Here is a 23884-nt window from a genome sequence, read left to right as displayed (position 1 = left end):
AAAAGGGTCAGCTGGGCGCAGTGGCTCACGCCTGTAATCCCAGCACTTTGGGAGGCTGAGGCAGGTGGATCACTTGAGGTCAGGAGTTCAAGACCAGCCTGGGCAACATGCTGAAAACCCATGTCTACTACAAAAACAAAAATTAGCTGGGCATGGTGGCATGCACCTGTAGTCCCAACTACTTGAGGCTGAGGCACAAGAATAGCTTGAACCTGGCAGGTGGAGGCTGCAATGAGTCTTGACAATGCCACTGCATTCCAGCCTGGATGACAGAGTGAGACTCCATCTCAAAAAAAAAAAAAAAAAAAGAAAAGAAAAGGAAGAAAAGGGCCAATAAGTAGGCATATTAAACATATATATATACACACACACATATATATGCTATTTTTAAAGAAGGAGTTCCTAGGAAAAAATGTTATTTTAAAAAATATAGGCTGGGCACAGCGGCTCACACCTGTAATCCCACCACTTTGGGAGGCCAAGGTGGGCGGATTACCTGAGGTCAGGAATTTGAGATCAGCCCAGCCAACATGGTGAAACCCTGTCTCTACTAAACAAACAAAAAATTAGCCAGGCGTGGTGCCGGGCGCCTGCAATCCCAGCTACTCGGGAGGCTGAGGCACAAGAATTGCTTGAACCCAGGAGGTGGAGGTTGCAGTGAGCCGAGATTGTGCCACTGCACTCCAGCCTGGGCCACAGAGCAAGACTCTGTCTCAAAAAAAAAAAAAATATATATATATATATATATATATGTATACACACATACATTTATTTTGTATATATATACACACTATATATATAGATAGATATATTATGTATATACATACACACACACACAGGCTGGGCACAGTGGCTCACACCTGTAATTCCAGCACTTGGGGAGGCTGAGGTGGGCAGATCACTTGAGGTCAGGAGTTCAAGACCAGCCTGACCAACATGGTGAAACCCTGTCTCTACTAAAAATACAAAAATTAGCTCGTATGGTAGCATACACCTGTAATCCCAGCTACTCAGGAGGTTGAGGCAGGAGAATCACTTGAACCCAGGAGCCAAGATTGCACCACTGCACTCCAGCCTGGACAACACAGCAAGACCCTGTCTCGAATAAATAAATTAATAAAATAAAATATATATAGTTTAGTAGATATTTATTTATTTTTTTTTATTTTTTTTATTTTTTATTTTTTATTTTTTTGAGACGGAGTCTCGCTGTGTCGCCCAGGCTGGAGTGCAGTGGCCGGATCTCAGCTCACTGCAAGCTCTGCCTCCCGGGTTTTTACGCCATTCTCCTGCCTCAGCCTCCCAAGTAGCCGGGACTACAGGCGCCCGCCACCTCGCCCGGCTAGTTTTTTGTATTTTTTTAGTAGAGACAGGGTTTCACCGTGTTAGCCAGGATGGTCTCGAACTCCTGACCTCGTGATCCGCCCGTCTCGGCCTCCCAAAGTGCTGGGATTACAGGCTTGAGCCACCGCGCCCGGCCGTAGATATTTATTAAGAAGCAGGAATCAGTAGATTGAGCTCTTCCTCTTTATGTGGCCAAAACTAATCTTACAAGAATAGCCCTACATTGATTTTTAGGTTTTACAAAGGAACAACCTTCTTAAAAGTTTAGTTTAGTTACAATCTCAGAATATAGTTATTTGCTTTTCTATGAGACTGTCAGTGATCAGATTCAAGGAAAAAATAAATCAGTGTCCTTCTCAAGTTCTTCTTCAATGCTGAAAAAAGCCAGCTGGTCAGCTCACAGCAAAGGAATCATAAGCTTTGGGGATTTTTCCCTCTTCATGACCATAAAAAGCAACAAACTCGTGACATTTCCCTTTACTTGTATGTGCCAGAGGAAGAATTTGCAACTCCATTCAAGAAGGCTCTGTGTGACCTTCCCCTGATCTTCGTTCAAGTTCACATACAGTTACAATACCTCCAGTATTCACTGCAGGAGTGGCAGAGGGTTTGAGGACACAGTAATCTACAGCTTTTCACTCCACAGTAGTCCAATTGTCTCTAGCCCCAGAAAATATGGTTAAGGGAGAGTTTGTAGGCATAACGCAGCTTGCCCCAGGAGGGTTAGCTCTACATGCAGTTACGTGCCACAGAAATTAGTTCGATAAACAGTTGTTACTGAAGACCAAAAAATAAAAACTAAATCTAATGCAAATTATCAGGAATATCTGAACAGTGAAAACCATCCAAAGTGTGCTCAATGCAAAAAAATTTTACTTATCCTCATTTTCTACTCCTTTTTCTCTTCCACCCAATCCCCAAAGTATCAGCAAGTCTAGACAGATGTAACTTAATAAAGAGATTAAACATATGAAATATTTCATCAGGATAATCTGAGGCACCTCCCACATAATGTACATTTAAAAGTTGCGACACGCAGCCATAAAAAAGAACAAGATCATGTCCTTTGCAGTAACATGGATGCAGCTGGAGGCCATTATTCTAGGCGAATTAAGTCAGGAACAAAAAAACAAATACTGCATGTTCTCACTTATAAGTGGGAGCTGGGCTGGGTGTGGTGGCTCACGCCTGTAATCTCAGCACTTTGGGAAGCCAAGGTGGGCGGATCGCTTGAGGTCAGGAGTTCAAGACCAGTCTGGCTAACATAGTGAAACCCTGTCTCTACTGAAAATACAAAAATTAGCCGGGCATGGTGGTACACACCTGTAATCCCAGCTACTCAGGAGGCTGAGGCAGGAGAATCGCTTGAACCTGGGAGGCAGAGGTTTCAGTGAGCTGAGATCACGCCACTGCACTCCAGCCTGGGTGACAGAGCAAGACTGTCTCAAAAATAAAATATAAATAAATGAATAAATAAATAGGAGCTAAACATTAAGTGCTCATGGACAGAAAGATGGCAACAGTAGACACTGGGAACTACTAGACAAGGGAGACAGGGAGGGGGCAAGAGTTGAAAAAATACCTATTTGTTACTACACTCAGCACCTGGGGGACGGGATCAGTTGTACCCCAAACCTCAGCACCACACTATATACCTAGGTAACAAACCTGCAGGTGCATCCTCTGAATCTAAAATAAAAGCGAAATTCTTTTTTAAAAAGTTGTGGCATATCTCATATCTTTCCATTTTAACCAAAGATTAAAGAATAAGAATCTCTCTACATTTGGTTAATTTAAAGTTTTTATCTATCTATCTATCTATCTATCTATCTATCTATCTATCTATCTATATAGGCTGGGCGCAGTGGCTCACGCCTGTAATCCCAGCACTTGGGAGGCCGAGGCAGGCAGATCACCTGAGGTCAGGAGTTTGAGACCAGCCTGGCCAACGTGGTAAAACCCATCTCTACTAAAAATACAAAAAGTAGTCAGGCATGGTGGCGCATGCCTGTAGTCCCAGATACTCCAGAGGCCGAGGCAGGAGAATCTCTTGAACCTGGGAGGTGGAGGTTGCAGTGAGCCAAGATTGTGCCACTGCACTCCAGCCTGGGTGACAGAGTGAGACTCCATCTAAAAAAGAAATAAAAAATAAAAATACAATAAAATTTATACATGTATATATATACACACACACACATACAAAATACAATCATCTTTATACAAAGAAAATGAAATTCCACCCTTTCCCCTTCCTAAAGAAGAGAAAATTTTCCTTAATATCTTAAAATTATTTTCTCAGTCCCAGATTAGAATATAAAGTGAGGTTTGGCATCCTCACCTCCATACCAACCACTATTTATTGGCTTTATATTGCAGATCATAATAAATGCAGAAGTCACACCCTACGGTTCAAAATTCTCCACAGCAGAGCCACAAAAACTACTAAAGGCTTCTCAATTGCTATTCTAATTGTGCTCTCTTCTCTAGCCTGGCCTTTCCAAACTGTATTTGGGTAAAGATGCATATTCCATTTCCCCTTTTGAAGATTAATAATTAATAGTAACATATTAAGGGTTCTGGAAAGTTCTGCAGTCTGGAACATCCAAGCTTTAACTCAACTTTTCCTAGACTATTTTTCAATCAGTATTTCTTCCAACAGGCTGAGGTTCTTTCCTGACTCATTATTCAGCAATTCTTTCTCTCGTGCATCTCCATTCTGCAAAGACTCAGCACAAATTTCTCTATGCTACCTTTCCTGGTACTCAGTATCTCTGAGCACTGTCAGATTGGTGCCTCTTGTCCAGCACTTGGCTACAGTTCAGGGCAAAACCTGGTACATGAGCATGTTTAAGTCCACAAATGGCTGGGTACGTGCTCAGCTGGGCCCCCTGCAGTGCTGAACACTGGCAGCAAAGACAGACCCCAGGTTCAGTTAAAAGGCACTCTCTGGTTTTGCCTTCTTCCTAAATTTCTTTACACATCAATTGTCCATTACCGCTTGCTTTTTGCTCTTTAAATAATTTTTTTGTTTTGTTTTTAGATAGCCTGTCATCCAGACTGTGGTGCAGTGGTTCAACCACGACTCACTGTAGCCGAGACCTCCCTGGCTCAAGCAATCCTCCCATCTCAGCCTCCGGAGTAGCTGGGACTACAGGCACGTGCCACCATGCCTGGCTAATTTCTTGTAGAGGCAAGGTCCCAGTATGTTGGCCAGGCTGGTGTTTAACTCCTGGGCTCGAGTGACCCTCCTGCCTCAGCTTCCCAAAGCACTGGGATTACAGGCATGAGCCACTATGCCTGGCTCTTTAATATTGTTATTCCAGGATCGCACCACAATAAAGAAACATTTATCAATCCCATCTACCATTTTTCCAGTCACATGCCTATAACTCTAGATTCATTTTTGTTGACAAGGGTGCAGGCGCATGTGATGAATCTGTGACTTTCAGTCCAGCCCTCCTAGAGGCTGGGAAGTTAATTCAGCCCTCGAATTTGCCTGCAACTAAAGCATTCTGGGCAAGGAACAAGCTGGGTTCTGAAGATCACAGGGACTGCTTGAGAAACTTTCTCTGACAAATATAATACTTTAAACCATGACCTACTTCCCTGAATACTTAAGCATTCTTTGCATTCCTCCCTGTCATGCAGAGATTGTTTATCAGGCACAGTTCCAGAAGTGACTTGAAATCTCTGTCATTGTTGCAATTCAAGATAAAATTGTAAGCCCTCTTCAGTCACCAGATTCTCTGTGTAGAACAAAAATTCAAAAACCTCAGTGGGCCTTTAACAAATATCAAACGAATAACCGGATCGTTGTCTTAATCAAGGCTAAATGAGCTTTCCGTATTATAAACAAAATGGAGACTGATCTAAGGCCAGGCGCAGTGGCTCACACCTTTGATCCCAGCACTTTGGGAGGCCGAGGTGGGTGGATCACCTAAGATCAAGAAGAGTTTGACACTAGCCTGACCAAGTTGGTGAAACTCCATCTCTACTAAAAACACAAAATTAGCCGGGCGTGGTGGTGCATGCTTGTAATCCCAGCTACTTGTGAGACTGAGGCAGGAGAATCTCTTGAACCCAGGAGGCAGAGTTTGCAGTGAGCCGACATCACACAACTGCACTCCAGCCTGGGCAACAGAGTGAAACTCCGTCTCAAAAAAAAAAAAAAAAAAAAAGACTGACCTAAAACTGCCATCAAACTGAGTTCAAACTAAACTTTAGCCCCTGAAGGTTTTACAAAGAAAATAAATCAGCTATAAAACCAATCAACTGGGTTTCTGCCCACATTAAGGTCAACCATTTTTTGTTTAAATTGTATTCCGCTGCTTTTGTCAGTGGAATACAAAGATTGCAATGGTCAGGACTAATTTAGTAAACTTTATGGTGACATGTTCCACTGCTTTTCAATAACTTATTTCATAGAAAACAGAGCAGAACAAGAACAAAAATTTCCATTTAAATATTTAGGTTAACAATATAGGAATCAAGAACTCATGTGTAAACATTGGTTAAATATGTCATTTCTGGCCGGGCACAGTGGTTCACACCTGTAGTCCCAGCACTTTGGGAGCCACAGGAAGGCAGATTACCTGAGGTCAGGAGTTGGATACCAGCCTGGCCAACATAGTAAAACCCCGTCTCTACTAAAAATACAAAAAAATTAGCCAGGTTTGGTGGCTCACACCTGTAATCCCAGCTACTTGAGAGGCTGAGGCAAGAGAATCGCTTGAACCCAGGAGGCAGAGGTCACAGTGAGCACCACTGCACTCTCCAGCCTGGGTAACAGAGCACGGCTCCGCCTCAAAAAAAAAAAAAAAAAGTCATGTGAAAAAATCATCATAGCAAAATTGGTTAATTCTTAGCAATCTCCTGTAGACTACAATCCTATTCCCCCTCTCCCTCCCAGTTTGTACTGCAGTGCATATCAAATGTAAGTTCAAAGTAGACAGGCCACCCAAGGTTGAAGTTTCTATAGCATTCAATATATTATTGATGCTGAATAAGACTATTTTGACCAGGTGCAGTGGCTCATATCTGTAATTTTAACTTCAGGAGGCCCAGGTGGGAGGATCCTTTCAGCCCAAGAATTAGAGACCAGCCTGGGCAACACAGCAAGACCTCTTTTTATTTTAAAAGAAAAAAAAAATTAAAATGAAAAAAAGACTGTTTTACATATGTATCCAAATGAAAAACAATTTCAAATGAAAGTTTCTAAAGACGCATTCTTTGAGTAATTTACTACAACTTTGTGAAAAATTACCACCAAGAACTGAAAACATAAAGAGGTTAAACATTGTGAAATGCATCAACAGTCTTGTTTTATGTATCACAACAAAAAACACTTTACAGAGTAAAGAAAACTAGGAGCCAATGAAGCATGTCTTCACGAAAAGTGGCCAATATCAGGGAGTGACAATAGAAATTCATCATTGTGGCAGGTGAAACCCAGGGCCTGTAATGGCTCAATTCAACAAAACATCATAGGCTCGGACACAAACAAAAATAAATCATAAATTGTATTCTGAACGACAAACCACTGGGGATGGAAAAATTACAAAGCGAAAATGTCTTCTCTGGAGATTATGCATTACGCATTCCCCGCGCAATCTCATCTCTTTGCCTACAAATGGAAGGAATGCAGTCAATGACCAGGTTCTTTCATTTTCAGGTGGACCCAGCCATGCTGGGATAGAACAGTCACTGTGGAAAGATGCCATCATGATCTGCCAACTGTTCATCCAGCGGCATCTCTTTTATCTCGTTTTCTCTTTTTTTTGCAGAGACAGGGGTCTTGCTATCTTGCCCAGGCTGGTCTCAAACTCCTGTAGTCAAATGATCTTCCCACCTTGGCCTCCCAAAGTACTGGGAATACCAGGTCCACCAAGAGCCACCATGCTCACCTCTAGCCCTCTCTTCTACTAAGACTCACTTTTGGTTCCACCTACACTTCTCCATAGCCACTATTGGGTCCTTCCGTGTTGATCATCTTTTTTCCTAAAAAACTTGACTTTCTGGCCAGGCATAGTGGCTCACGCCTGTAATCCCAGCACTTTGGGAGGCCAAAGCGGGTGGATCACCTGAGGTCAGGATTTTGAGACCAGCCTGACCAACATGGTGAAACTCTCTTTACTAAAAATACAAAAATTAGCCAGGCATGGTGGCATGCACCTGTAGTCCCAGTTACTCGAGAGGCTGAGGTATGAGAATCTTGAACCCGGGAGGCGAGGGTTGCAGTGAGCTGAAATCGCTGAGATGGCGCCACTGTGCTCCAGCCTGAGTGACAGAGCGAGAGACTCCATCTCAGAAAAAAAAAAAAGAAACTTGACCTTCAGTTGTGCCTCCCTTACCCAGTACTCCAAAAGCCTCGATGGCCCCCAATGCCAGTGATCTCTGCTGTGACGCAGACCACTATTAGAGAAATGCTTTGAGCTCATAGAAGCTCTCTGTCATTATCTATAGAGTCTGCTGTGAACCTTTGCTTTACTTCTATTTATTTATTTATTTATTTGTTTATTGAGACAGAGTCTCACTCTGTCTCAGGCTGGAGTGCAGTGGAGCAATCTTGACTCAAGACGGCCTCCACCTCCTGGATTCAAGGGATTCTTGTGCCTCAGTTTCCCAAGTAGCTGGGACTACAAGCACGTGCCACCATGCCCGGCTAATTTTTGTATTTTTAGTAAAGACAGAGTTTCACCATGTTGGCCAGGTTAGTGTTGCCTGGCTTGGCTAGTCCTGACTTCAGGTGATCTGCCTGCCTCGGCCTTCCAACGTCTTCGGATTAGCGGCGTGAGCCACTGTGCCTGGCCAAATCTCTGCTTTCCTTTAAAGTCCCAAGCTGTTATTATCAAGTGATGTTCTCTGTTCTAAAGGTACCCTTAGAATAAATTTTTTGGCATGGTTTGTTACACACCAGTAGATAACTGAAACCAACATCTTGGGGTAGATGTCCTTGTCAGACTATTGGAGAAACAGAGGTACTCCATCTTACAAATCTGAAAATCTCATTGTCTGTGACTTACCCCCATGCCAAGCCTCTACCCTGTGCCAAATCTCACTGCCCCACTGATATCAGAGATGTCACTACCACCCTATGAAAATGCTTGCCAACATCATCTTCCTAAAGTCACCCTTTCTAGTCACACTTCCCACTACTTCACTGTGTGGACGTTATCTCCACCTTATACAAGAGGGTCTCCCAGGAGTTCATGATGCACTCCCCTGGTATTTCTGAAACTTTGTTTTGTTCTTTGTCAAAAGCCGGCGGTGGCTCTCCATTGCCTCTGCAGCTCTTAACACTGATGGGCTGCAACTTAGCCTCTTTCCATTGTTTCCTTAAGAACTACCAACTCAATGTCTTGTACCAGAAGACTTCCTGACTAATGGCCTTTTATCTGCCTAGAACAATTTCCCAAAAATTCTTTTCTTTTGACAGTAGTACTAACCGCAATTCTTCTATTACCTAGCCACCTTATTGGAATCTTTGCTGTTGAATATTTCATCTAGAAAGGCCTCACCTCATCTCAATGATGAGGTGCTCAACAGTAATGTTCTTATTTCTTTATCTCCCAAAGCATCTAGCTCATATGGTGCATGGTTAGAAAATATCTGACCATTTTTAATGAATATTATTACATACCAAGAAAACAAGTTAAGCTTAAAATAACACCTGATTCCCATTTTCTTATTTTATTTATTTATTTATTTATTTTAAGATGGAGTCTCACTCTGTCTCCCAGGCTGGGGTGCAGTGGTGCAATCTCGGCTTCACTGCAAGCTCCGCCTCCCGGGTTCAAGCAATTCTCTTGCCTCAGCCTCTCGAGTAGCTGGGACTACAGGCATGTGCCACCAGACCCGGCTAACTTTTTTGTATTTTTAGTAAAGACGGAGTTTCACCATGTTGGTCAGACTGGTCTCAAACTCCTGACCTGAAATGATCTGTTCGCCTCGGCCTCCCAAAGTGTTGGGATTACATGTGTGAGCCACCATGCCCAGTCTATTTATTTATTTTTTTGACACAGGGTCTCTCTCTGCAGCTTCAACTTACCGGGCTCTAGTGATCTTCCTACCTCAGCCTCCCAAGTAGCTGGGATTACAGGCATGTGCCACCACACCTGGCTAATTTTTAAAATTTTTGTAGCAGTGGGGTCTCACTATGCTGCCTAGGCTAATCTCAAACTCCTAGGCTCAAGTGATCCTCCCACCTTTGCCTCATAAAGTGCTGGGATTACAGGCATGAGCCACCATGCCCACCAGCCACATGTCTGTATTTATGTATGTATGAATTCAGCATAGCCATGAAAGAGACAAGGGTAACACTTGAGATGTAGAATATAGAACTATTTTAAACCATGGGCTTGCTATTATAATTGATTAGATGTTTAGCCACTCCCACAAAGCTTTCAGTTTATTGCACAAATAAACACAGCAGAAAAAATTTACAAGTAAAAGGAAATCAATAAACAGGTTTATGCATATATGGAAACTTGAGTTTTAACAAGACGTAACTTTTTAATCAGTGTTACTGGAGCAATAGGTAACCCACATAAAAATGAACTTAGATTTCTCCTTCTAGACATAAAATAATATTATCTAGTGGAATAAAGGTCTAAACATATGAAAAGGAGAACTTTAACTTTTTTAGAACTGAACTTCTGTTTCCCCAGTTCCTAGCAGTTCCTGGAGTACAGAAGCTAGTAAAGAAGTATTTATGAAATGGCCAGGCGTGGGTGGCTTACCCCTGTAACCCAGCACTTTGGGAGGCCAAGGCAGGAGGATCACTTGAGCTCAGGAGTTCAAGACCAGCCTTGGCAACACAGTGAGACCTTGTCTCTATTATATTAAAAAATAAATAAAAGAAATAAAAAAAGAAATATTTATGAACTTAAGATTGAATAGTAAGTAAGTGGCCGAGAAAGCCAGAACTCTATTATTCAACAACTTGATAGGTTTTAAGATTTCTTTACATATTTTTGGACCAGTCAAATGCCATAAACTAAGCCCTTAGCTACTGTCTACTTATCCAGCAAAGGGGAAGTTTTAATAAATAAGGGGATAAATAAGGGAAAAGGGCTTAAGAGGCAATGAGATGGAAGGGGAACACTGAAAAGTCACAGCTTCTGGCTCGGTAAAGATAGGGGCATTTCACTGAACACCTACTTACCTTGAATGGCACAATCTATTTAGAAAAGCCTCTGTTAGCAACCCACTTTTTTTTTGAGATGGAGTCTCTCTGTCGCCCAGGCTGGAGTGCAATGGTATGATCTCGGCTCACTGCAACCTCCCCCTCCCAGATTCAAACGATTCTCCTGCCTCAGCCTCCGCGAGTAGCTGGGATTACAGGTGCGCACCACCATGCCTGGCTAATTTTTGTATTTTTAGTAGAGATGGGGTTTCACCATGTTGGCCAGGCTGGTCTCGAACTGCTGACCTCGTGATCCACCCGCCTCGGCCTCCCAAAGTGCCGGGATTACAGGAGTGAGCCACCGCGCCCGGCCAGCAACCCACTTTTTAATATAGTCAAACAAAGGAATGAAATTATATGGAAGACATATTTTCCTTTATTTTATCCTCCAGTTGTGTGAAGGAAAATGTCTACTCTCCCATCATCTGAAACCTTCCCTCTCAACCCACACGAGTTCCAATCTCGGTGAAATCTGCGCACGCTATGACCCAGTGTCACCTAGACCTGAACCTCTCCCTGGCCTTTATTCAGCTCTTACGCCTACTCTTTCCCCTCCCTTAAGGTAATGGAGCCCACACCCCACACATCAGAACATCTGATGAGCATTTTAAGACTACAGAATCCCAGCACAGTGGCAGGAGCTGGTAGTCTTAGTTACTCAGGAGGCTGAGGCCAAAGGATGGCCTGAGTCCAGGAGTTCAAGACTAGCCTGGGCAGCAGAGTGAGACCTTGTCTCTCAAAGAAAAAAAAGAAAGAAAAAGAAAAAGAAAAATCACAGAATCCCAGACCCTGAGACTGCCTGGGATTCTGATTCAGTAAATCCAGAATAAGGTGTAGGTGTCTTTGAAAAGCTCCCTAGGTGAATCAGTAGCACCACGAGGTTTGGGAACCAGGAAAAATTTAATCCCTCAGTACTCCCAGTTTGCAGAGATTGCATATAACAAATAGATGTGGTCAGCCAATAAACTGTAGTAATCTCTCCTTCTTAAATTTTGGTTTATTTCATTTTGAAATCAAACATGAAACTGATATGTTGCTATAACTGGGATTAAGATTAGGTAGAGTGAAACTACAGCGTTTCCCCCATTTTAAAAAACATTGCAGAGAAATCATAGGGAAGACAAAAAGCTTTGAACCTGAAATGAATACTTGTATTAAGAGGCGCCTAAGGGTGTCCCAGTGTCCCAGATGGTTGCCTGTGCTTTGAAAACTTACGTTTTTCTCAGAAAATCCATGTATACCATCCAGTTAACAGAGCCAGGCTGTCTGCCATGAGAATGGGAGAGGATCCCAAGTGAGCCTTCACCCTATTGTTTTCCCAAGAGGTAGATTTCTGCTGCTTCCAACCCCTGATCTCAACATTTCATGGATCATGACCATAAAGCAATTTCTGGCAACTAAATTATTTTAGATTGTTCCAAGAGAAGAAATTTTAAAAATGATAGCTTAAGAAGTAGGTCATTCTCCAAACAAATAAATTTAAAGATGGTTCATTAATTTGGAAAGGAAAAGGAGTAAAGAAGAGTAAGACTGCTCTACCTCAGCTGCGTTTTTATTCCTGAACTTGCTTTTTTCCAATTTGAGTAATTTCGGGGGGAAAAGTCTTTTATTTATTTATGTATTTTATTTTTTTTTTTGAGACAGAGTCTCGCTCTGTTGCCCAGGCTGGAGTGGAGTGGCGCGATCTTGGCTCACTGCAAGTTCTGCCTCCTGGGTTCACACCATTCTCCTGCCTCAGCCTCCCGAGTAGCTGGGACTACAGGCGTCCGCCACCATGCCCGGCTAATTTTTTGTATTTTTAGTAGAGACAGAGTTTCACCATGTTAGCCAGGATGGTCTCGATCTCCTGACTTCATGATCCACCCGCCTCGACCTCCCAAAGTGCTGGGATTACAGGTGTGAGCCACCGCTGGCCTTTTTTTTTCTTTTTTTTAAAATAGAGATAGGGTCTTGCTCTGTCACCCAGGCTGTAGCGCAGCAGCATGATCATAGCTCACTGCAGCCTCATACTCCTGGGTGGAAGCAACCTCTGACCTCAGCCTCCCAAGTAGCTAGGACTACAGGTACGCGCCACCACACCCATGTACATTTTTTATTTTTTGTAGAGATGGGGACTTGCTATGTTGCCCAGGCCTCTCTTGAACTCTTAGCCTCAAGTGATCCTCCCTTTTCGGTCTCCCAAAGTGCTTGGATTACAGGTGTGAACCCCCACACAGAAAAAAAAAGTCTTTAAAAATTAATTGGGCTGGGCGTGGGGGCTCACACCTGTAATCCCAGCTCTTTGGGAGGCTGAGGTGGGAGGATCGCTTGAGTCCAGAAGGTCCAGACCAGCCTGGGCAACACAGTGAGACCTCGTCTCTACAAAAAATAAACAAAGTTAGCCAGGCATGGTGGTGTGCACTTGTAGTCCCAGCTACCTGGTGGTGTGTGCCTGTAGTCCCAGCTACTCAGGAGGCTGAGGCAGGAGGGTCATTTGAGCCCAGGGGGTCGAGACTGCAGTAAACCAAGATTGCACCACTGCTTTCTAGCCTGGGCAATAGAATGAGAGCCTATCTCAAAAACAATAAATAAATAAAATGAAAATTAAATGAAAATGAAAATTAATTAACAGTAAAACAAACCATAGCCTTTCATGCTTTGACAGCCAGGCCAGTGCATGATCAGATGGCAAGCACACGGCAGAGACATGACGAGGCATTCAACTTCACAGTTAAAAATGCACCAAAGAAACTAGGTACCATTCTTCACCTAGCACATTGGCAAGTACTGGAAAATCTGATACCCATGAAGTAAAGCATGGGAAAACAAGTGCTGATCTCCACGGTGGGAGTGCAAAGTGGTAGGACCTCTTTGGAAAGTCAATTTAGGAAGGGTTAAATCTTTTGTTTTTTGTTTTTTTGGTTTTTGGTTTTTTTGAGACAGAGTCTTGCACTGTTGCCCAGGCTGGAGTGCAGTGATGAGATCTCAGCTCACTGCAACCTCCCCCTCCCAGGTTCAAGAGATTCTCCTGTCTCAGCCTCCCAAGTAGCTGGGATTACGGGCACCCACCACCACACCCAGCTAATTTTTTGTATTTTTAGTAGAGATGAGGTTTCACCATGTTGGCCAGGCTGGTCTCGAACTCCTGACCTCATGATTTGCCTGCCTCGGCCTCCCAAAGTGCTGGGATTACAGGTGTGAGCCACCGCACCTGGCCCGGTTACATTTTTAAATGCATATAAAGCTTGCAATTCAGCAATTACACTTATGGACTAGGACAATCTAAATATAAATCCAAGGAATTGGTTAAATCATTACAGGGCTTCAACCCATAAAAGGGAAATTTATGCACCCAAATTAATAAGAATGGGGGCAGTTATTTATGTCCTGATATGAAAAGACATCCAAAACCTAAAGTTGCAGAATCTGCATGTGATATGATCTTTTTCTTAAATGGAAAAGACTGTGCCATTTTTACCTACTTTCATGTGCATGAAGTTTTTGAAAGAATATGTAAGAAGCCATCATATTGGCTTCAAATTATTACTTAAATTTGTAAGTAATTTACCCTATTTATAAATTTAAGTTCTCAATCATTAATACTTTTTAAAAATAAACATTAAATGAACTTTGCTATGTAATGACTTTAAATAAAAATCATTTTAATAAGGGTAAACAAATGCTTTTGATCTTATTAAGCCTTTACAATTCAAGAGTGATGATGTCAGATATACAGTCTGTTTCAAATAAGTAAACTTAATTATTCATGAGAAATATGAAGGTATGTATAATTGAGGTTTATTGCTAATTATTAATATCTACACCCATTAGATATACGAATGAGAAGGGAACAAAGGGATAATTACAGGTATGAAATCCTACTCTTACTTCTCTGATAGGGTTTTAATTTGCAGAAAAATGGCCCAAGATCTAAATAGACAAGTAAAATAATTATAATTACAGATTTTTAAATAATTTATTGACAATAGGCATATATGTTTATTCAATATAATGCTTCTTTCTTCCCCCAGCTTTTTTCATATTTTTCCATTGTATTTTAAAATGAAGCTTATTTTAAATTGTAATTTTTGTTAGGTTATAAGAGAACTAAGAATGTGGTTCAGGCCGGGCTCAGTGGCTCACACTTATAATCCCTGCACTTTGGGAAGCTGAGGCAGGTGGATCACCTGAGGTCAGGAATTTGAGACCAGCCTGGCCAACATGGTGAAACTCTGTCTCTACTAAAAATACAGAAAATTAGCTGGGCGTGGTGGTGGGCGCCTGTAATCCCAGCTACTCAGGAGGCTGAGGCAGGAGAATCACTTGAACCTGGGAGGCAAAGGTTGCAGTGAGTCAAGATTGCATCATTGCACTATAGCCTGGGCAACAAGAGCGAAACTCTCAAAAAAAAAAAAAAAAAAAAAAAAAGAATTTGGTTCAAGGAAATTTAGTTTTTTTTTTCCCCCAAGAGATAAACGTACTGGCTTAATTTTTCTTAGAATGCTTAGTGCTATGAATTCTCATTTCTAACTTCACGAATGGCTACTGCATATAGAATTACAGAGACGGGGGATGATGCCATTTAGTTTGAGTTTTCCTGCACTGGTGTTCTTTAAGCACTGAATATGTATTAAAACTAATGAAGACAAAGGAAAATAAATAATTTCCTAGTATTTTTTAAAACAAAACATTTTATTTCCATTTTGTTAATTATCTTACAAGATCCAAACTAGAATAATCTTATAATATCAGCTTAAAGCTGTAAAGGCATAGAAATTAGTCAACCCAAAGAGGATGCACATTTCAAGGCCTTTTCTTCATAGAAGAAAATATTTCAAGTGAAAATCTCCACTGATCTAATTCATTTACTAGCCTATAAGCTGTAATGGATTTAAGGGAAGCCCTGTGATTCCCACAGTCTATCAGTACCCAAAAGAATCATCCCCACATCCATATCTCCAATTTTTGGTCTCTGTTCTAGTCAGAAAGCAGCAGCTCTTATAATCTGGTGAAAATCCACAGGAATACAGGTAGCCACACACACAGAAACATCCCTCTATTAAGAGGACCCATTTGTGTAACACTGGTGATGTAGTCACTTTGAGGCCATCTTCATTCTCCATTTCTATTGTTAAAAAAGTGGTGAATAGGAGGAAGCATATGACCTAGCTTATGGGAGGAATTGAAACGCAGCTGGCCGCCTCAATTGTCTGGTTTTTTTTTTCTTTGAGACACAGTCTAGCTCTGTCGCCCAGACTGGAGTGCAGTGTGGCGCGATCTCAGCTCATTGCAAACTCCGCCTCCCGGGTTCACGCCATTCTCCTGTCTCAGCCTCCCGAGGAGCTGGGATTACAGGCACCCACCACCATGCCTGGCTAATTTTTTGTTAGTAGAGACGAGTTTCACCATGTTAGCCAGGATGGTCTCGATCTCCTGACCTCGTGATCCGCCCGCGTTCCAAAGTGTTGGGATTACAGGCGTGATCCACCGCACCCGGCCAATTGTCTGTTTTAATGCACAAGAGTCAAACACATCCTTAAATTTACCATTCAGACACTGGATTCTTCTATTTGAGTACATCCTTATATTTTAGTGATTCATGGCTCTTGTAACCAAATGGAACCACAGCTTTTGGAGCTAACAAGAGCCCCCATCTTCCCACCTGCCACAGACAATGGCCTCAGCCTGTTGCAACAGACCATTGTTCAATGTCCAGCACTGAAATCATTGATCAGGCAATAAATATAGGAAGGCTAATTAATTATGATTGTCCAGACTTAGTCTGGAGCCTGGCTCCAGAAATCAAGATTAGCCAGAGACATGGAAGTCAGTTTGTCACTGGTCACCCCACCCTCTATTGCCACTTGAATGTGTTGCCACCTGAATATGTTGCCACCTGAATATTTTTTTAAAACAAATTTTTAAAAACAGACAATTAAGGAATAATGTGAAGTGTGAGGCTTTACTTACCACCAGCATTCAGGTCGTCTAATCTTCCTGCACCCCGCAGTTGCGAGACGGCCATGTCTCAAAATTAAACCCTAGCAGGTAACAGATCAAGCCATTCCCCCCCCCACCCCACCCCCGCCCGGATCTTACATACAAAGATTGTAAAAGATTTCCAGTCTATCTCTGGATCTAAGGGAAAAAATAAAGATTATAAAAGATTGAATAGAAGATAAAGACTCCTTCCATTTTATGGAAATGCACCATAGATAAAACCAAGACTTCTGCTTTAGTGCATCTAAATGTTAAGCCTGGGTAATCAAAAGCTTGTTTAAATCTCCATTTGACCTAACACAGGTGATAATTCAACCAGTGTAATGTCTGTTCAGATAAGGGCACTTAGTGAGTAACTGGTAACTAAAATTAGCAGAAAAAAAAGAAAGTAAATCCAATTGCTAAATAGATAGCATGCACGGGACATGTCAGCTATTAGATAGAAAAAGATCTGCCTACAACCTTTAATTAATGATCACGTTCTATCCAAGGAGGGGAAAATGTATTTGCCTAAACCTCCCCAACCGTCCACAGACACATCAAGAAAGTTCAAGACGTAATCCTAAGTAACTCAGTGTATGAAATGGTCTCATTTGAGCCATATGCACTTAACATATTTGTCTATTTGAGATAAAACCCAATTTGAAATTACAATGCTAACAAGCCACTCTGTATCTAGACAAACAGAATCCAAAGCCCCCAAATCTGAGGTTTTTGGTCTAACTATTCACTTGATCTACTAATAACCAAACAGACTGACTTGCCTTAGTCACTATCATAATCAGTCTCACGTGATAATGAGATGATCAAGGGTTAAATTGTAGTAAAAGCAGATAGGTCAAGATAGGTCAAGGTATTCTCCAACTTGATATTCTCCAAGCAAAACCAAGAAGCCAGTATCACCCCTTCTTCTTTCCACAAGTATTCCTGAGAGCCGACTCTGTGCCAGGCAGCATGGCACACATGAAGGAACACCGCTGGTCAGCACAACCAGGCATGTTCCCTGCCCCTGCAAAGCATTCAGAACAGCCAGGAGAACACTAAACGCACACATGCGAAAACTGCTGGGACGCGTCCATGGTGCTACAGAGCCTAGAGTGGGAGATGCGATTACCTGGAGGTCAGGAATTGGAGCTTAATAAGAAGAGGGGAGGCAAGGGCCATGGTGCTGAGTCATTCTTAATTAGGGAGTCCTTTTGGAAAGACATTTGTGTTCAAAGCCTGAGTGATAAATTTTGCTAGTTGAAATGAAAACTAAATACATTCCAAGGATACATGTAAGTGTATTGATTTGTCTCCAAATTGATAACTGGGCAGTATGCCAACAAGTTCAATGATATTCTGGATGTCATTTAAGTGATTTTTTAAAAGGAGGTTGTTTGGCTGCTTCAAGACGGTTGGCAACTTGGAAAGAGGAAAAGGATAAGGTTATGGAAGAAGGAAAAAGAGAATGGAAGGAATATTTTTAAATAAACAAATTCAAATTTACTGGGAAAGGATTAAATGCCGCCGTATTTCAGGGTGAACAGTTAGTAAGATCTGAAGGAGTACAAAAGCAGGGGGGCGGCGGGGAATGTCACCCAACTGCAAGTTTTTAGCAATTATACCATAAATTATTTTCATCACTAGACTCTCAACACTGGTTACCGAGCCACTTTGACAGTAGCTGGCATCAAAACATTATGTGCATACAGTAAGTATTAAAATGCGACTTGGATCTCAAAAGGATAGTACATTCCTCAGGCCAGAAGCTTAAGCATCTCTTAGAAAATCTACATAGCAGAGGCACAGTTAGTACTTAATATCTAGGGACCATGGATTTCACAAGTAGTTATGAATCAAAGACTGGAGGCAAAAACTATATTATTAAGTGCAGTCTCTCAGTCCAAATTAGACTAGGACAGCTAAAGAGGTCAAGGCAACTAGGTCATGGTTTTAGGTTCCTTTTTTTTTTTTCCCATATTGTAAACATCCACGCCTCCTGAGATAACTCACGTACTCTATTCTCAAATTTGACACACGGCAAATTTAACTATTAAGCATGGTTATCCACATCTTTCTACAAGGTATCACAAGGGTACCTTTGTGATACAAGGGTATCACAAAACCAGTAGAGTGAAGCCTTGCTAATGAACACACGTGCTGGAAAACAGATCTAAAATACCACGACCAGAACAAGCCACCGTCTTGGCGGCTGTCCTGGCCCACAAGAAATATTACAGCCTTGAAGACTGAAGTCGATAAAATGCAGTCGTTTCAGCACTGCGTCCAGGGAAGAGTACCCGGAATGCTCGCTACACTCTGACCGCATCCTTCGAGAACTTCTAGCCACTCTAGTGTGTGTTTGGCCAACTGAGTCCGCAGGCAAAGCGCTGAGCAAACGCGAGGGCGCTGGCTGGTTTGCGAAACCTGTCATTCCTTTTGGAAACGCAGCGCCTGCCCAGGTTTTCCCTGGCTCCGAGCGAGCTACACACCAGGCTTTCTCTGCCTTGGGAAGGCGGCGTCTGCTCGGGCCGCTGCCGCAGAACTGGGTACCAAACCCGCTCGCTTCAGGCACCGCTGGCATCCAAGGCGGTACGCGGCGGGGAACCTGAGGGTGCCTGGGCTACCTGGCCTCACAGCTGACTTTCCGCATCTCCGAGCTTCGGAGGCCCGGCCCGGGGTCCATTCTCCACGGATCCCCCAGCGCAGCTCATCCGCCTCGGGCTGGATGGCTTCCACCGGAAGAGTGCGGAGAAAGGCTCAGTTGCCGTGGGCAGGGCGCGGATTTTATTACTGCGGATGGCGCAGTCGCCTCCCCTGGAGACCCGCGACAAAGACGCAAGCCCCCCGCCGCGCTCGCCGCTGCTCTGGCCCCGCCCCGGCGCAAAAGACCCTGAAAAGCCTCCAAAGAGGGGTTCGCGCTCCCGAGTTTGCAGATGGGGCTGGACGGGCCGGGAAGTTCTCTCGGCGGAAATCGGAGGAATCCCCCCACCCCCACCCCCACCCCAAAGATCCGCGCCTCCCGGCGCAGGTGGCCCGGCGCGCCCATACCTTGGTGGCGGGGTCCGCGGCAGCGATGGCGGGGTCCCCGGTGGTGTCTGGCGCCGCCTCGGCCGAGGGGCCACCGCCGCTGGGCTCGGGCTCAGCCGGCGTGGAGCTCCCCTCGGGCGGCTGCTCCGGGCTGCGCTGCTCGGTGGAGCTCCCGGCGCCCATGGCTCCTTCGCACTTCTCCCGCGCCCAGCCGCCGGGTTACGCCTTCCCCAAGCCGCAGGGACAGGGGCAAGAGCCAAAAGACGCGCGCCAGTGAGGTCCCAAGAGCGCCTTCCTTCGCCGCCAGCCTCCTACGAACGCGCCCAGCCTGCGAATGAAGGAGACGCGCTCGCGGCAAACTCCTTAAAAGAAAAGGGGGAAAAAAAAAAGGCCACCTCTTAGCCTCCGCCCCCCTCCCCCTGGTTTTTCCCTCGCTTCATCACATGAGCACAGCCCCAGACACGCCTTGCAGCAGCATCTGCCCCCAGGCTGCCGGGACCAGAGGCGCTGCGACGCGCCAGCCCAGGTCCAGGCAGCAGCCCACCCGGCCCTCGGGCGCCTCCCGTTTCTAACAGGGGGACGAGAGCTGCGGGGACGACCCAGGGCCTCAGAAGGCAAGAGAGCAGGGGAGCAAAAAGCCTGCCGGGGACACTGGATTCTCTGGGGTTTATTAAATGATGGATCACCCAAGGCAGGAGCTTCTGCTGCAGCCGACTTTCAGCTCGCCCAGGAGCAAGCCCGAGTCCCCATTTGCTTTCCTGCAGATTGTGTTTAACTCCAAACATTTGTTCCAGCCTCCTCCCCATTAGCAGGAGAAAGGCAAGCGCTCCCTGGCTCCTCCTGAGTCCGACCATATTTGGGCACCTCACGTGGCAAGATCAGGGAACCGAGAGGTTAACGCAGTCAGGCCACGGATGAGGTGGGCCACGCAGGCCCACGCTCTCCTATCCTCCGGAACAAGTGATGTCAGGCGATGCCATCAGCAGTGCTAGCCGCCCCCCTCTCCCCAGGGAACGGGGGAAAAGAGGCTGTTACCGGAAATGTGCCCGTCCTTCTTTGAGGGCCTGTGCTGGAGGTTACGCATCCAGGCCACCTCTGGGCGATGCTGAAACATGACAGCATAGATCTGTTCCTTTGCCATCAGCCTTTCTCAAAATATGAAGACTTGAAATAATGTCAGTCCAAGTGGCTTGCATCCTTTCCTTTCCGACCCTTGAATGTAATATTTATTATATGAACATGGCAGCCAATCAATAAGTATTTGAACTAAATTAAATTTGTAGCTGGATTGCTTGGAGCAAAGCATTAAGGCTTTGGGGCTGAAAAAAAAAATTTATTCCAGTTGTAACTGACAACCGAGCGTCCCCGTTTTCACAAATACTTGGAATCTCCATTAACAATGAAGAAACCAACCTGGTTAACACAGCGAGACCTTGTCTCTACAAAAAATTAAAAAATTAGCCAGGCGCAGTGGTGCACCTGTAGTTCCAGCTACTCAAGAGGCTGGGGTGGAAGGATGACTTCAGCCCAGGAATTCGAGGCTGCAGTCAGCTATGATTGTGCCACTGCACTCCATCCTAGTCAACAGAGCAAGATTCTGTTAAAAAAAAAAAAAAAGAAAAGAAAAGAAAAGAAAAGAAAGGAAAAGAAGAAACTTTCGGAATCCTCACACTAAATTCCAGATAAATATCTCATACTCAGATTTAGTACAATTTTGTAGAAAGTTGGTGTAAGCAGTAGTTCAGCACTAGGATGTTTCATGCCTAATGAATTGCATGAATCGAATGGTACCCTGGGAACCATAGGTTAGTTACTCACCATCAAATTTGTTTTCTGAATTAATTTTTTTTTTTTCTTTTTTGAGACAAGGTCTTGCTGTGTTGCCCAGGCTGGTCTTGAAAAACTGGGCTCAAGTGATCCTCCTGCCTCGGCCTCTCAAAGTGCTGGGATTACAGGCATGAACTACCACGCTGGGCCTGTTTTCTGAATTAATTATTTTTATGTAAAGGACTACACAAAGGCCAATTTCCCTGGAGTTTATCCCTTAAGAAACAGTATATTTGCAAAATGCTGAGTTTTAGGAATTTATACACATTCCCCCCATTTTGACTTAAATTTTGACTATTTAGGAAACATTAGAATTCTTATTCTGTACCAGGCACTGTTCAATGCACTTTGGATAGTAACACCGTGGGATAGGCAGTATTATTCTCATTTTACCATTGGCAGGTAGGGGAGGAGTAGGTCCAGAGAAATTATATTGTGTGCTTGAGGTTTCACACCCGGGAGATGGAAGAGCAGGGTATCTTCCATCTGGTATCTGCCTTCAGTTCTGCACTTCACCACCGCATGGCACTCCTCTAATCAACTGTGCTAGTGAAACGTGGCATTTGGACCTCACTTAGGATTTTAAGAGCAAAAAGCACTGTTGAAACCTACTCGAGGCTGGGCGCGGTGGCTCACGCCTGTAATCCCAGCACTTTGGGAGGCCCCGTTGGGTGGATCACCTGAGGACAGGAGTTCAAAACCAACCTGGGCAACATGGTGAAGCCTCATCTCTACTAAAAGTACAAAAATTAGCCAGGCATGGTGGCATGCGCCTGTAATCCCAGCTACTCAGGAGGCCAAGACACGAGAATTGCTTGAACCCGGGAGGTGGAGGTTGCAGTGAGCCGAGATCGTGCCATTGCACTCCAGCCTGGGTGACAGAGAGAGACTCCGTCTCAAAAAAAAAAAAAAAAAAGAAGAAGAAGAAAAAAAAACCTATTTGAGAATGATTAACGTCAGCACATTTGAAAATGTATCAGTAAGTAGCACAAATACTGTCAACATTTTCACATTCTGTGAGATTACATTTACTTGGTTCTTGGGAAATTCTTAGCAAAGGTTTTCACATCCACTAGCCTTCAAATTTTCAGAAAGAATTGCAAGGTCAAGCCAATAGCATACAACCTACATGCTGAGGAAGACATCAGCATCTGCTTAGATTAGCAGTTACTTGCTTCTTGTTTATTTTCCAGGCCATGTAAATATTCATATTCTTATTTGTAATAAGTAAAATCATAGGACTGGGCATGGTGGCTCACGCCTGTAATCCCAGCACTTTGGGAGGCCGAGGTGGGTGGATCCCGAGGTCAAGAGATTGAGACCATCCTGGCCAACATGGTGAAACCCCGTCTCTACTAAAAGTACAAAAATTAGCCAGGTGTGGTGGCACGCGCCTGTAGTCCCAGCTACTCAGGAGGCTGAGGCAGGAGAATCGCTCGAACCCGGGAAGCAGAGGTTGCAGTGAACCAAGATCGTGCCACTGAACCCCGGCCTAGCGACAGAGACTCCATCTAAAAAAAAAGCAAAATCATATTTTAGGAGATGTGCACATTCTAGTACTCTCTATTCTGCCTGAAACAGCTCTGTGATAAGGGAGAATTCAGAATAACAAATTCACACAAGCACATACGTAACTACCTTTGGTTTCTGAAAATCCCTTCTATCTTACTTAGAGACTAGGGAGTTACTCTTTGTTTTTTTGGTTGTTTACAAAAGTGATTATGGTCAGGCCTGGTGGCTCACACCTGTAATCCCAGTACTTTGGGAGGTTGAAGTGGAAGGATTGCTTGATGCCAGGGGTTCAAGACCAGCCTGGGCAACACAGTGAAACTCCCATCTCTACAAAAAATAAAAAAATTTAGCCAGGAGTGGTGGTGCATGCCTTTAGTCCTGGCTACTTGGGAGGCTGAGGCAAGAGGATCACCTGAGCCCAGGAGTTCCAGACTGCAGCCTAGATGACATAATGAGACTCTGTCTCAAAAAAAAAAAAAGAAAGAAAGAAAGAAAGAAAAGTGATTATGTAATTAATTATCTCTAGCAATGAAATAGCCCAACCTTTTGGTATGCCACTTAGTGCTTCAGAATGTTACAAAGTTCATTCCTTGTCTTTCTTTCTTTCTTTCTCCCTTCCTTCCTTCCTTCCTTCCTTCCTTTCCTTCCTTTCTTTCTCTTTCTCTCTCTCTCTCTTTCTTTCTCTCTCTCTGTATTTTTCTTTCTCTCTTTCTTTCTCTTTCTTTCTCTCTCTCACTCTTTCTTTGTTTCTTTCAATAAATGTGTATCAAGTGCCTATTACATGCCAAGCACAAAGTTACCATTCTACTTTCCAAGGTTCTAAATCGAGTCACTGAGGTTTTCTTTTCTAGGGCTTCCAAGATGCCTTCAGAATTGCTTGGATTGGCATCGGTGTGGAGGGGAGCAGGTGTTCTCTATTTTTCACTTCTCAGTCCAAGGCTGTTGGTTCATTGTCTCACTAGCAGCTCAATTTTTCTCCAGATAGCAGGATGCAGGTGTCCCCACACATCCTCTCCCGTGGGGCAG

At 43.8% G+C, this 23884-nt stretch overlaps 1 protein-coding gene across 1 annotated transcript in view; it reads right to left on the bottom strand.

The window, feature by feature from the left end:
* Positions 1-20256, bottom strand: part of AKAP12 (A-kinase anchoring protein 12) — a 122160-nt gene extending 101904 nt beyond the window's left edge. Inside the window, 2 exon segments of the mRNA NM_001278476.1 lie at positions 19541-19881; positions 20206-20256. Of these exon segments, the coding sequence (NP_001265405.1) occupies positions 19541-19702 (162 nt within the window). The 5' untranslated portion in view covers positions 19703-19881; positions 20206-20256.
* Positions 20257-23884: the final 3628 nt, after the last annotated feature.

The sequence above is a fragment of the Macaca mulatta genome, chromosome 4 (assembly GCF_049350105.2).
Source record: "Macaca mulatta isolate MMU2019108-1 chromosome 4, T2T-MMU8v2.0, whole genome shotgun sequence".
NCBI classification, from domain to species: Eukaryota; Metazoa; Chordata; class Mammalia; order Primates; family Cercopithecidae; genus Macaca; species Macaca mulatta.
Note: the sequence above shows the minus strand (reverse complement) of the source record. Positions and strands in the feature narration are given on the sequence as shown.